Consider the following 10946-nt stretch of genomic DNA (forward strand, 5'->3'; position numbering starts at 1 on the left):
TAGGGGAGGAAGCAAAGGAGGAGGAGGAGGTAGGGGAGGAAGCAAAGGAGGAGGAGGAGGAGGTAGGGGAGGAAGCAAAGGAGGAGGAGGAGGTAGGGGAGGAAGCAAAGGAGGAGGAGGAGGTAGGGGAAGAAGCAAAAGAGGAGGAGGAGGTAGGGGAGGAAGCAAAGGAGGAGGAGGAGGTAGGGGAGGAAGCAAAGGAGGAGGAGGAGGTAGGGGAGGAAGCAAAGGAGGAGGAGGAGGTAGGGGAGGAAGCAAAGGAGGAGGAGGAGGGAGGGGAGGAAGCAAAGAAGGAGGAGGTAGGGGAGGAAGCAAAGGAGGAGGAGGAGGTAGGGGAAGAAGCAAAGGAGGAGGAGGAGGAGGTAGGGGAAGAAGCAAAGGAGGAGGAGGAGGAGGTAGGGGAGGAAGCAAAGGAGGAGGAGGAGGTAGGGGAAGAAGCAAAGGAGGAGGAGGAGGTAGGGGAGGAAGCAAAGGAGGAGGAGGAGGTAGGGGAGGAAGCAAAGGAGGAGGAGGAGGTAGGGGAAGAAGCAAAGGAGGAGGAGGTAGGGGAGGAAGCAAAGGAGGAGGTAGGGGAGGAAGCAAAGGAGGAGGAGGAGGTAGGGGAGGAAGCAAAGGAGGAGGAGGTAGGGGAGGAAGCAAAGGAGGAGGAGGAGGTAGGGGAAGAAGCAAAGGAGGAGGAGGAGGAGGTAGGGGAGGAAGCAAAGGAGGAGGAGGAGGTAGGGGAGGAAGCAAAGGAGGAGGAGGTAGGGGAGGAAGCAAAGGAAGAGGAGGAGGTAGGGGAGGAAGCAAAGGAGGAGGAGGAGGTAGGGGAGGAAGCAAAGGAGGAGGAGGAGGAGGTAGGGGAGGAAGCAAAGGAGAAGGAGGAGGTAGGGGAGGAAGCAAAGGAGGAGGAGGAGGAGGTAGGGGAGGAAGCAAAGGAGGAGGAGGAGGTAGGGGAAGAAGCAAAGGAGGAGGAGGTAGGGGAGGAAGCAAAGGAGGAGGAGGAGGAGGTAGGGGAAGAAGCAAAGGAGGAGGAGGTAGGGGAGGAAGCAAAGGAGGAGGAGGAGGTAGGGGAGGAAGCAAAGGAGGAGGAGGAGGTAGGGGAGGAAGCAAAGGAGGAGGAGGTAGGGGAAGAAGCAAAGGAGGAGGAGGTAGGGGAGGAAGCAAAGGAGGAGGAGGAGGTAGGGGAGGAAGCAAAGGAGGAGGAGGAGGTAGGGGAGGAAGCAAAGGAGGAGGAGGAGGAGGTAGGGGAGGAAGCACAGGAGGAGGAGGAGGTAGGGGAGGAAGCAAAGGAGGAGGAGGTAGGGGAGGAAGCAAAGGAGGAGGAGGAGGTAGGGGAGGAAGCAAAGGAGGAGGAGGAGGTAGGGGAGGAAGCAAAGGAGGAGGAGGAGGAGGGAAGCAAAGGAGGAGGAGGAGGAGGTAGGGGAGGAAGCAAAGGAGGAGGAGGAGGAGGTAGGGGAGGAAGCAAAGGAGGAGGAGGAGGTAGGGGAGGAAGCAAAGGAGGAGGAGGAGGTAGGGGAGGAAGCAAAGGAGGAGGAGGAGGTAGGGGAGGAAGCAAACGAGGAGGAGGAGGAGGTAGGGGAAGAAGCAAAGGAGGAGGAGGAGGTAGGCGAAGAAGCAAAGGAGGAGGAGGAGGTAGGGGAGGAAGCAAAGGAGGAGGAGGAGGTAGGGGAGGAAGCAAAGGAGGAGGAGGAGGTAGGGGAGGAAGCAAAGGAGGAGGAGGAGGAGGTAGGGGAAGAAGCAAAGGAGGAGGAGGAGGTAGGGGAGGAAGCAAAGGAGGAGAAGGAGGTAGGGGAGGAAGCAAAGGAGGAGGAGGAGGTAGGGGAGGAAGCAAAGGAGGAGGAGGTAGGGGAGGAAGCAAAGGAGGAGGAGGAGGAGGTAGGGGAAGAAGCAAAGGAGGAGGAGGAGGTAGGGGAGGAAGCAAAGGAGGAGGAGGAGGAGGTAGGGGAGGAAGCAAAGGAGGAGGAGGAGGAGGTAGGGGAAGAAGCAAAGGAGGAGGAGGAGGTAGGGGAGGAAGCAAAGGAGGAGGAGGAGGTAGGGGAGGAAGCAAAGGAGGAGGAGGAGGTAGGGGAGGAAGCAAAGGAGGAGGAGGAGGTAGGGGAGGAAGCAAAGGAGGAGGAGGAGGAGGTAGGGGAGGAAGCAAAGGAGGAGGAGGAGGTAGGGGAAGAAGCAAAGGAGGAGGAGGAGGTAGGGGAGGAAGCAAAGGAGGAGGAGGAGGTAGGGGAGGAAGCAAAGGAGGAGGAGGAGGTAGGGGAAGAAGCAAAGGAGGAGGAGGAGGTAGGGGAGGAAGCAAAGGAGGAGGAGGAGGTAGGGGAGGAAGCAAAGGAGGAGGAGGAGGTAGGGGAGGAAGCAAAGGAAGAGGAGGAGGTAGGGGAGGAAGCAAAGGAGGAGGAGGTAGGGGAGGAAGCAAAGGAGGAGGAGGAGGTAGGGGAGGAAGCAAAGGAGGAGGAGGTAGGGGAGGAAGCAAAGGAAGAGGAGGAGGTAGGGGAGGAAGCAAAGGAGGAGGAGGAGGTAGGGGAGGAAGCAAAGGAGGAGGAGGAGGTAGGGGAGGAAGCAAAGGAGGAGGAGGAGGTAGGGGAAGAAGCAAAGGAGGAGGAGGAGGTAGGGGAAGAAGCAAAGGAGGAGGAGGAGGTAGGGGAGGAAGCAAAGGAGGAGGAGGAGGTAGGGGAGGAAGCAAAGGAGGAGGAGGAGGTAGGGGAGGAAGCAAAGGAGGAGGAGGAGGTAGGGGAGGAAGCAAAGGAGGAGGAGGAGGTAGGGGAGGAAGCAAAGGAGGAGGAGGAGGTAGGGGAGGAAGCAAAGGAGGAGGAGGAGGTAGGGGAGGAAGCAAAGGAGGAGGAGGAGGTAGGGGAGGAAGCAAAGGAGGAGGAGGAGGTAGGGGAAGAAGCAAAGGAGGAGGAGGAGGTAGGGGAGGAAGCAAAGGAGGAGGAGGAGGTAGGGGAGGAAGCAAAGGAGGAGGAGGTAGGGGAAGAAGCAAAGGAGGAGGAGGTAGGGGAAGAAGCAAAGGAGGAGGAGGAGGTAGGGGAGGAAGCAAAGGAGGAGGAGGTAGGGGAAGAAGCAAAGGAGGAGGAGGAGGTAGGGGAGGAAGCAAAGGAGGAGGAGGAGGTAGGGGAGGAAGCAAAGGAGGAGGAGGAGGTAGGGGAGGAAGCAAAGGAGGAGGAGGAGGTAGGGGAGGAAGCAAAGGAGGAGGAGGTAGGGGAAGAAGCAAAGGAGGAGGAGGAGGTAGGGGAGGAAGCAAAGGAGGAGGAGGTAGGGGAGGGAGCAAAGGAGGAGGAGGAGGAGGTAGGGGAGGAAGCAAAGGAGGAGGAGGAGGTAGGGGAAGAAGCAAAGGAGGAGGAGGAGGTAGGGGAGGAAGCAAAGGAGGAGGAGGTGGTAGGGGAGGAAGCAAAGGAGGAGGAGGAGGTAGGGGAGGAAGCAAAGGAGGAGGAGGAGGTAGGGGAGGAAGCAAAGGAGGAGGAGGAGGTAGGGGAAGAAGCAAAGGAGGAGGAGGAGGTAGGGGAGGAAGCAAAGGAGGAGGAGGTAGGGGAGGGAGCAAAGGAGGAGGAGGAGGTAGGGGAGGAAGCAAAGGAGGAGGAGGAGGTAGGGGAGGAAGCAAAGGAGGAGGAGGAGGTAGGGGAGGAAGCAAAGGAGGAGGAGGTAGGGGAAGAAGCAAAGGAGGAGGAGGAGGTAGGGGAGGAAGCAAAGGAGGAGGAGGTAGGGGAGGAAGCAAAGGAGGAGGAGGAGGTAGGGGAGGAAGCAAAGGAGGAGGAGGAGGTAGGGGAAGAAGCAAAGGAGGAGGAGGAGGTAGGGGAGGAAGCAAAGGAGGAGGAGGAGGTAGGGGAGGAAGCAAAGGAGGAGGAGGTAGGGGAGGAAGCAAAGGAGGAGGAGGAGGTAGGGGAGGAAGCAAAGGAGGAGGAGGAGGTAGGGGAAGAAGCAAAGGAGGAGGAGGAGGTAGGGGAGGAAGCAAAGGAGGAGGAGGTAGGGGAGGGAGCAAAGGAGGAGGAGGAGGTAGGGGAGGGAGCAAAGGAGGAGGAGGAGGTAGGGGAGGAAGCAAAGGAGGAGGAGGAGGTAGGGGAGGAAGCAAAGGAGGAGGAGGTAGGGGAAGAAGCAAAGGAGGAGGAGGTAGGGGAGGAAGCAAAGGAGGAGGAGGAGGTAGGGGAAGAAGCAAAGGAGGAGGAGGAGGTAGGGGAGGAAGCAAAGGAGGAGGAGGTAGGGGAAGAAGCAAAGGAGGAGGAGGAGGTAGGGGAGGAAGCAAAGGAGGAGGAGGAGGTAGGGGAGGAAGCAAAGGAGGAGGAGGAGGTAGGGGAAGCAAAGGAGGAGGAGGTAGGGGAAGAAGCAAAGGAGGAGAAGGAGGTAGGGGAGGGAGCAAAGGAGGAGGAGGAGGTAGGGGAGGAAGCAAAGGAGGAGGAGGAGGAGGTAGGGGAGGAAGCAAAGGAGGAGGAGGAGGTAGGGGAGGAAGCAAAGGAGGAGGAGGAGGTAGGGGAGGAAGCAAAGGAGGAGGAGGAGGTAGGGGAAGAAGCAAAGGAGGAGGAGGAGGTAGGGGAAGAAGCAAAGGAGGAGGAGGTAGGGGAGGAAGCAAAGGAGGAGGAGGAGGTAGGGGAGGAAGCAAAGGAGGAGGAGGTAGGGGAGGAAGAAAAGGAAGAGGAGGGGGGAGGGGAGGAAGCAAAGGAGGAGGAGGAGGTAGGGGAGGAACCAAAGGAGGAGGAGGAGGAAGGGGAGGAAGCAAAGGAGGAGGAGGTAGGGGAGGAAGCAAAGGAGGAGGAGGAGGTAGGGGAAGAAGCAAAGGAGGAGGAGGAGGTGGGGGAGGAAGCAAAGGAGGAGGAGGTAGGGGAGGAAGCAAAGGAGGAGGAGGTAGGGGAGGAAGCAAAGGAGGAGGAGGAGGTAGGGGAAGAAGCAAAGGAGGAGGAGGAGGTAGGGGAGGAAGCAAAGGAGGAGGAGGTAGGGGAGGGAGCAAAGGAGGAGGAGGTAGGGGAGGAAGCAAAGGAGGAGGAGGAGGTAGGGGAGGAAGCAAAGGAGGAGGAGGAGGTAGGGGAGGAAGCAAAGGAGGAGGAGGAGGTAGGGGAGGAAGCAAAGGAGGAGGAGGTAGGGGAGGAAGCAAAGGAGGAGGAGGAGGTAGGGGAGGAAGCAAAGGAGGAGGAGGAGGTAGGGGAGGAAGCAAAGGAGGAGGAGGAGGTAGGGGAAGAAGCAAAGGAGGAGGAGGAGGTAGGGGAAGAAGCAAAGGAGGAGGAGGTAGGGGAGGAAGCAAAGGAGGAGGATGAGGTAGGGGAGGAAGCAAAGGAGGAGGAGGAGGAGGTAGGGGAGGAAGCAAAGGAGGAGGAGGAGGAGGTAGGGGAGGAAGCAAAGGAGGAGGAGGAGGTAGGGGAGGAAGCAAAGGAGGAGGAGGAGGTAGGGGAGGAAGCAAAGGAGGAGGAGGAGGTAGGGGAGGAAGCAAAGGAGGAGGAGGAGGAGGTAGGGGAAGAAGCAAAGGAGGAGGAGGAGGTAGGGGAGGAAGCAAAGGAGGAGGAGGAGGTAGGGGAGGAAGCAAAGGAGGAGGAGGAGGAGGTAGGGGAAGAAGCAAAGGAGGAGGAGGAGGTAGGGGAAGAAGCAAAGGAGGAGGAGGAGGTAGGGGAGGAAGCAAAGGAGGAGGAGGAGGTAGGGGAGGAAGCAAAGGAGGAGGAGGTAGGGGAAGAAGCAAAGGAGGAGGAGGAGGTAGGGGAGGAAGCAAAGGAGGAGGAGGTAGGGGAGGGAGCAAAGGAGGAGGAGGAGGAGGTAGGGGAGGAAGCAAAGGAGGAGGAGGAGGTAGGGGAAGAAGCAAAGGAGGAGGAGGAGGTAGGGGAGGAAGCAAAGGAGGAGGAGGAGGTAGGGGAGGAAGCAAAGGAGGAGGAGGAGGTAGGGGAGGAAGCAAAGGAGGAGGAGGAGGTAGGGGAGGAAGCAAAGGAGGAGGAGGAGGTAGGGGAAGAAGCAAAGGAGGAGGAGGAGGTAGGGGAGGAAGCAAAGGAGGAGGAGGTAGGGGAGGGAGCAAAGGAGGAGGAGGAGGTAGGGGAGGAAGCAAAGGAGGAGGAGGAGGTAGGGGAGGAAGCAAAGGAGGAGGAGGAGGTAGGGGAGGAAGCAAAGGAGGAGGAGGTAGGGGAAGAAGCAAAGGAGGAGGAGGAGGTAGGGGAGGAAGCAAAGGAGGAGGAGGTAGGGGAGGAAGCAAAGGAGGAGGAGGAGGTAGGGGAGGAAGCAAAGGAGGAGGAGGAGGTAGGGGAAGAAGCAAAGGAGGAGGAGGAGGTAGGGGAGGAAGCAAAGGAGGAGGAGGAGGTAGGGGAGGAAGCAAAGGAGGAGGAGGTAGGGGAGGAAGCAAAGGAGGAGGAGGAGGTAGGGGAGGAAGCAAAGGAGGAGGAGGAGGTAGGGGAAGAAGCAAAGGAGGAGGAGGAGGTAGGGGAGGAAGCAAAGGAGGAGGAGGTAGGGGAGGGAGCAAAGGAGGAGGAGGAGGTAGGGGAGGGAGCAAAGGAGGAGGAGGAGGTAGGGGAGAAAGCAAAGGAGGAGGAGGAGGTAGGGGAGGAAGCAAAGGAGGAGGAGGTAGGGGAAGAAGCAAAGGAGGAGGAGGTAGGGGAGGAAGCAAAGGAGGAGGAGGAGGTAGGGGAAGAAGCAAAGGAGGAGGAGGAGGTAGGGGAGGAAGCAAAGGAGGAGGAGGTAGGGGAGGGAGCAAAGGAGGAGGAGGAGGTAGGGGAGGAAGCAAAGGAGGAGGAGGAGGTAGGGGAGGAAGCAAAGGAGGAGGAGGAGGTAGGGGAGGAAGCAAAGGAGGAGGAGGTAGGGGAAGAAGCAAAGGAGGAGAAGGAGGTAGGGGAGGGAGCAAAGGAGGAGGAGGAGGTAGGGGAGGAAGCAAAGGAGGAGGAGGAGGAGGTAGGGGAGGAAGCAAAGGAGGAGGAGGAGGTAGGGGAGGAAGCAAAGGAGGAGGAGGAGGTAGGGGAGGAAGCAAAGGAGGAGGAGGAGGTAGGGGAGGAAGCAAAGGAGGAGGAGGAGGTAGGGGAAGAAGCAAAGGAGGAGGAGGAGGTAGGGGAGGAAGCAAAGGAGGAGGAGGAGGTAGGGGAAGAAGCAAAGGAGGAGGAGGAGGTAGGGGAGGAAGCAAAGGAGGAGGAGGTAGGGGAGGAAGCAAAGGAAGAGGAGGAGGTAGGGGAAGAAGCAAAGGAGGAGGAGGAGGTAGGGGAGGAAGCAAAGGAGGAGGAGGAGGTAGGGGAGGAAGCAAAGGAGGAGGAGGAGGTAGGGGAGGAAGCAAAGGAGGAGGAGGTAGGGGAGGAAGCAAAGGAGGAGGAGGAGGTAGGGGAGGAAGCAAAGGAGGAGGAGGAGGTAGGGGAGGAAGCAAAGGAGGAGGAGGAGGTAGGGGAAGAAGCAAAGGAGGAGGAGGAGGTAGGGGAAGAAGCAAAGGAGGAGGAGGTAGGGGAGGAAGCAAAGGAGGAGGATGAGGTAGGGGAGGAAGCAAAGGAGGAGGAGGAGGAGGTAGGGGAGGAAGCAAAGGAGGAGGAGGAGGTAGGGGAGGAAGCAAAGGAGGAGGAGGAGGTAGGGGAGGAAGCAAAGGAGGAGGAGGAGGTAGGGGAGGAAGCAAAGGAGGAGGAGGAGGTAGGGGAGGAAGCAAAGGAGGAGGAGGAGGAGGTAGGGGAAGAAGCAAAGGAGGAGGAGGAGGTAGGGGAGGAAGCAAAGGAGGAGGAGGAGGTAGGGGAGGAAGCAAAGGAGGAGGAGGAGGAGGTAGGGGAAGAAGCAAAGGAGGAGGAGGAGGTAGGGGAAGAAGCAAAGGAGGAGGAGGAGGTAGGGGAGGAAGCAAAGGAGGAGGAGGAGGTAGGGGAGGAAGCAAAGGAGGAGGAGGAGGTAGGGGAGGAAGCAAAGGAGGAGGAGGTAGGGGAGGGAGCAAAGGAGGAGGAGGAGGTAGGGGAGGAAGCAAAGGAGGAGGAGGTAGGGGAAGAAGCAAAGGAGGAGGAGGAGGTAGGGGAGGAAGCAAAGGAGGAGGAGGAGGTAGGGGAGGAAGCAAAGGAGGAGGAGGAGGTAGGGGAGGAAGCAAAGGAGGAGGAGGAGGTAGGGGAAGAAGCAAAGGAGGAGGAGGAGGAGGTAGGGGAGGAAGCAAAGGAGGAGGAGGAGGTAGGGGAGGAAGCAAAGGAGGAGGAGGAGGTAGGGGAGGAAGCAAAGGAGGAGGAGGAGGTAGGGGAGGAAGCAAAGGAGGAGGAGGAGGTAGGGGAGGAAGCAAAGGAGGAGGAGGAGGTAGGGGAGGAAGCAAAGGAGGAGGAGGTAGGGGAGGAAGCAAAGGAGGAGGAGGAGGTAGGGGAAGAAGCAAAGGAGGAGGAGGAGGTAGGGGAAGAAGCAAAGGAGGAGGAGGAGGTAGGGGAGGAAGCAAAGGAGGAGGAGGTAGGGGAGGGAGCAAAGGAGGAGGAGGAGGTAGGGGAGGAAGCAAAGGAGGAGGAGGAGGTAGGGGAGGAAGCAAAGGAGGAGGAGGTAGGGGAGGAAGCAAAGGAGGAGGAGGTAGGGGAAGAAGCAAAGGAGGAGGAGGAGGTAGGGGAGGAAGCAAAGGAGGAGGAGGAGGTAGGGGAGGAAGCAAAGGAGGAGGAGGTAGGGGAGGAAGCAAAGGAGGAGGAGGAGGTAGGGGAGGAAGCAAAGGAGGAGGAGGAGGTAGGGGAGGAAGCAAAGGAGGAGGAGGAGGTAGGGGAGGAAGCAAAGGAGGAGGAGGAGGTAGGGGAAGAAACAAAGGAGGAGGAGGAGGAGGTAGGGGAAGAAACAAAGGAGGAGGAGGAGGAGGTAGGGGAGGAAGCAAAGGAGGAGGAGGAGGTAGGGGAGGAAGCAAAGGAGGAGGAGGAGGAGGAGGTAGGGGAGGAAGCAAAGGAGGAGGAGGAGGAGGAGGTAGGGGAAGAAGCAAAGGAGGAGGAGGAGGTAGGGGAGGAAGCAAAGGAGGAGGAGGAGGAGGTAGGGGAAGAAACAAAGGAGGAGGAGGTAGGGGAGGAAGCAAAGGAGGAGGAGGAGGTAGGGGAAGAAGCAAAGGAGGAGGAGGAGGTAGGGGAGGAAGCAAAGGAGGAGGAGGTAGGGGAGGAAGCAAAGGAGGAGGAGGTAGGGGAAGAAGCAAAGGAGGAGGAGGAGGTAGGGGAGGAAGCAAAGGAGGAGGAGGAGGTAGGGGAAGAAGCAAAGGAGGAGGAGGTAGGGGAGGAAGCAAAGGAAGAGGAGGAGGTAGGGGAAGAAGCAAAGGAGGAGGAGGAGGTAGGGGAGGAAGCAAAGGAGGAGGAGGTAGGGGAGGAAGCAAAGGAGGAGGAGGAGGTAGGGGAAGAAGCAAAGGAGGAGGAGGAGGTAGGGGAAGAAGCAAAGGAGGAGGAGGTAGGGGAGGAAGCAAAGGAGGAGGAGGAGGTAGGGGAGGAAGCAAAGGAGGAGGAGGAGGTAGGGGAGGAAGCAAAGGAGGAGGAGGTAGGGGAGGAAGCAAAGGAGGAGGAGGTAGGGGAGGAAGCAAAGGAGGAGGAGGAGGTAGGGGAGGAAGCAAAGGAGGAGGAGGAGGTAGGGGAGGAAGCAAAGGAGGAGGAGGAGGTAGGGGAGGAAGCAAAGGAGGAGGAGGAGGTAGGGGAGGAAGCAAAGGAGGAGGAGGTAGGGGAGGAAGCAAAGGAGGAGGAGGTAGGGGAAGAAGCAAAGGAGGAGGAGGAGGTAGGGGAAGAAGCAAAGGAGGAGGAGGAGGTAGGGGAAGAAGCAAAGGAGGAGGAGGAGGAGGTAGGGGAGGAAGCAAAGGAGGAGGAGGAGGAGGTAGGGGAGGAAGCAAAGGAGGAGGAGGTAGGGGAGGGAGCAAAGGAGGAGGAGGAGGTAGGGGAGGAAGCAAAGGAGGAGGAGGAGGTAGGGGAAGAAGCAAAGGAGGAGGAGGAGGTAGGGGAGGAAGCAAAGGAGGAGGAGGTAGGGGAGGAAGCAAAGGAGGAGGAGGAGGTAGGGGAGGAAGCAAAGGAGGAGGAGGAGGTAGGGGAGGAAGCAAAGGAGGAGGAGGAGGAGGTAGGGGAGGAAGCAAAGGAGGAGGAGGAGGTAGGGGAGGAAGCAAAGGAGGAGGAGGAGGTAGGGGAGGAAGCAAAAGAGGAGGAGGAGGTAGGGGAGGAAGCAAAGGAGGAGGAGGTAGGGGAAGAAGCAAAGGAGGAGGAGGTAGGGGAGGAAGCAAAGGAGAAGGAGAAGGAGAAGGAGGAGGAGGAGGAGGAGGAGGAAGTAGGGGAGGAAGCAAAGGAGGAGGAATGGAGGAAGGGGGGAAAACAAATTAATTAATCAATTGAATAAAATGGGGTAGCTGTTCCACAGCATAATGGGAACTCTATCTGTAATGTAACTTACCTTGAGTTGTCTTCCCCTGAAGAGTGACTCATCAAGTGCCATAGCCATCTGGACCGAATCTTTTTCTGAAAACTCTATGTAAGCAAAGCCCTTTGGATGCCCATCGTATTTATTACATAGAATAGTTACTCTGTTGACTGCCCCGCAACCATGGAAATGCTGTTCTAGTTCCTCAGCTGTGGCTCCATAATCAACCTGCAAAGTTGAAATGGGTATGTATACTTCTATCATCGTCTTGCCAAATGGATTGGGATCTGGCATACTTCAGCCATATAATTAGAACAATCTTAACAATCATTAATTTAGTAGCTGCCACAAGCTAGGCATTCAGAGAGAAGATTACTCGTCATTATCGGAGCGAAAGTTTCACTGGATGACAGGTACCTTCCTCACTCACGACTGATCTTCTTCATCATATATACCAACTAGATGGCAACTACATTCACTACCAAGGAAAACAAGACTTCATTTCAAATATCTATGTTTCATCTTGAAGTCTAAAAACAATATTCTTTATTTAAGCATTTTTACATCTGTCCTTCCCTAACACTAACATTTTCGAAGTGTACTCACATTGCCCACATATATTGAACGTGCATCTACTTCCATCTTCTCTTCTAAGGACATATTTAGAGGTGATGTGGCTCCAGCTGCCCCAGGTGGAGATCCTAAATTCATCTGCTTATCTACTTCTGACTGGATCT

The 10946-nt window shown here is 57.7% G+C and overlaps 1 protein-coding gene across 1 annotated transcript in view; it reads right to left on the minus strand.

Moving 5' to 3' along the window:
- The window catches only part of LOC113800275 (polyadenylate-binding protein 2-B), a gene marked incomplete in the record, with an annotated part of 26825 nt that overhangs the window by 7286 nt on the left and 8593 nt on the right, over positions 1–10946 (minus strand). Inside the window, 2 exon segments of the mRNA XM_070133935.1 lie at positions 10243–10437; positions 10816–10946. Coding sequence (XP_069990036.1) covers positions 10243–10437; positions 10816–10946 — 326 coding nt within the window.

This window comes from Penaeus vannamei, chromosome 19, assembly GCF_042767895.1.
Source record: "Penaeus vannamei isolate JL-2024 chromosome 19, ASM4276789v1, whole genome shotgun sequence".
NCBI lineage: Eukaryota > Metazoa > Arthropoda > Malacostraca > Decapoda > Penaeidae > Penaeus > Penaeus vannamei.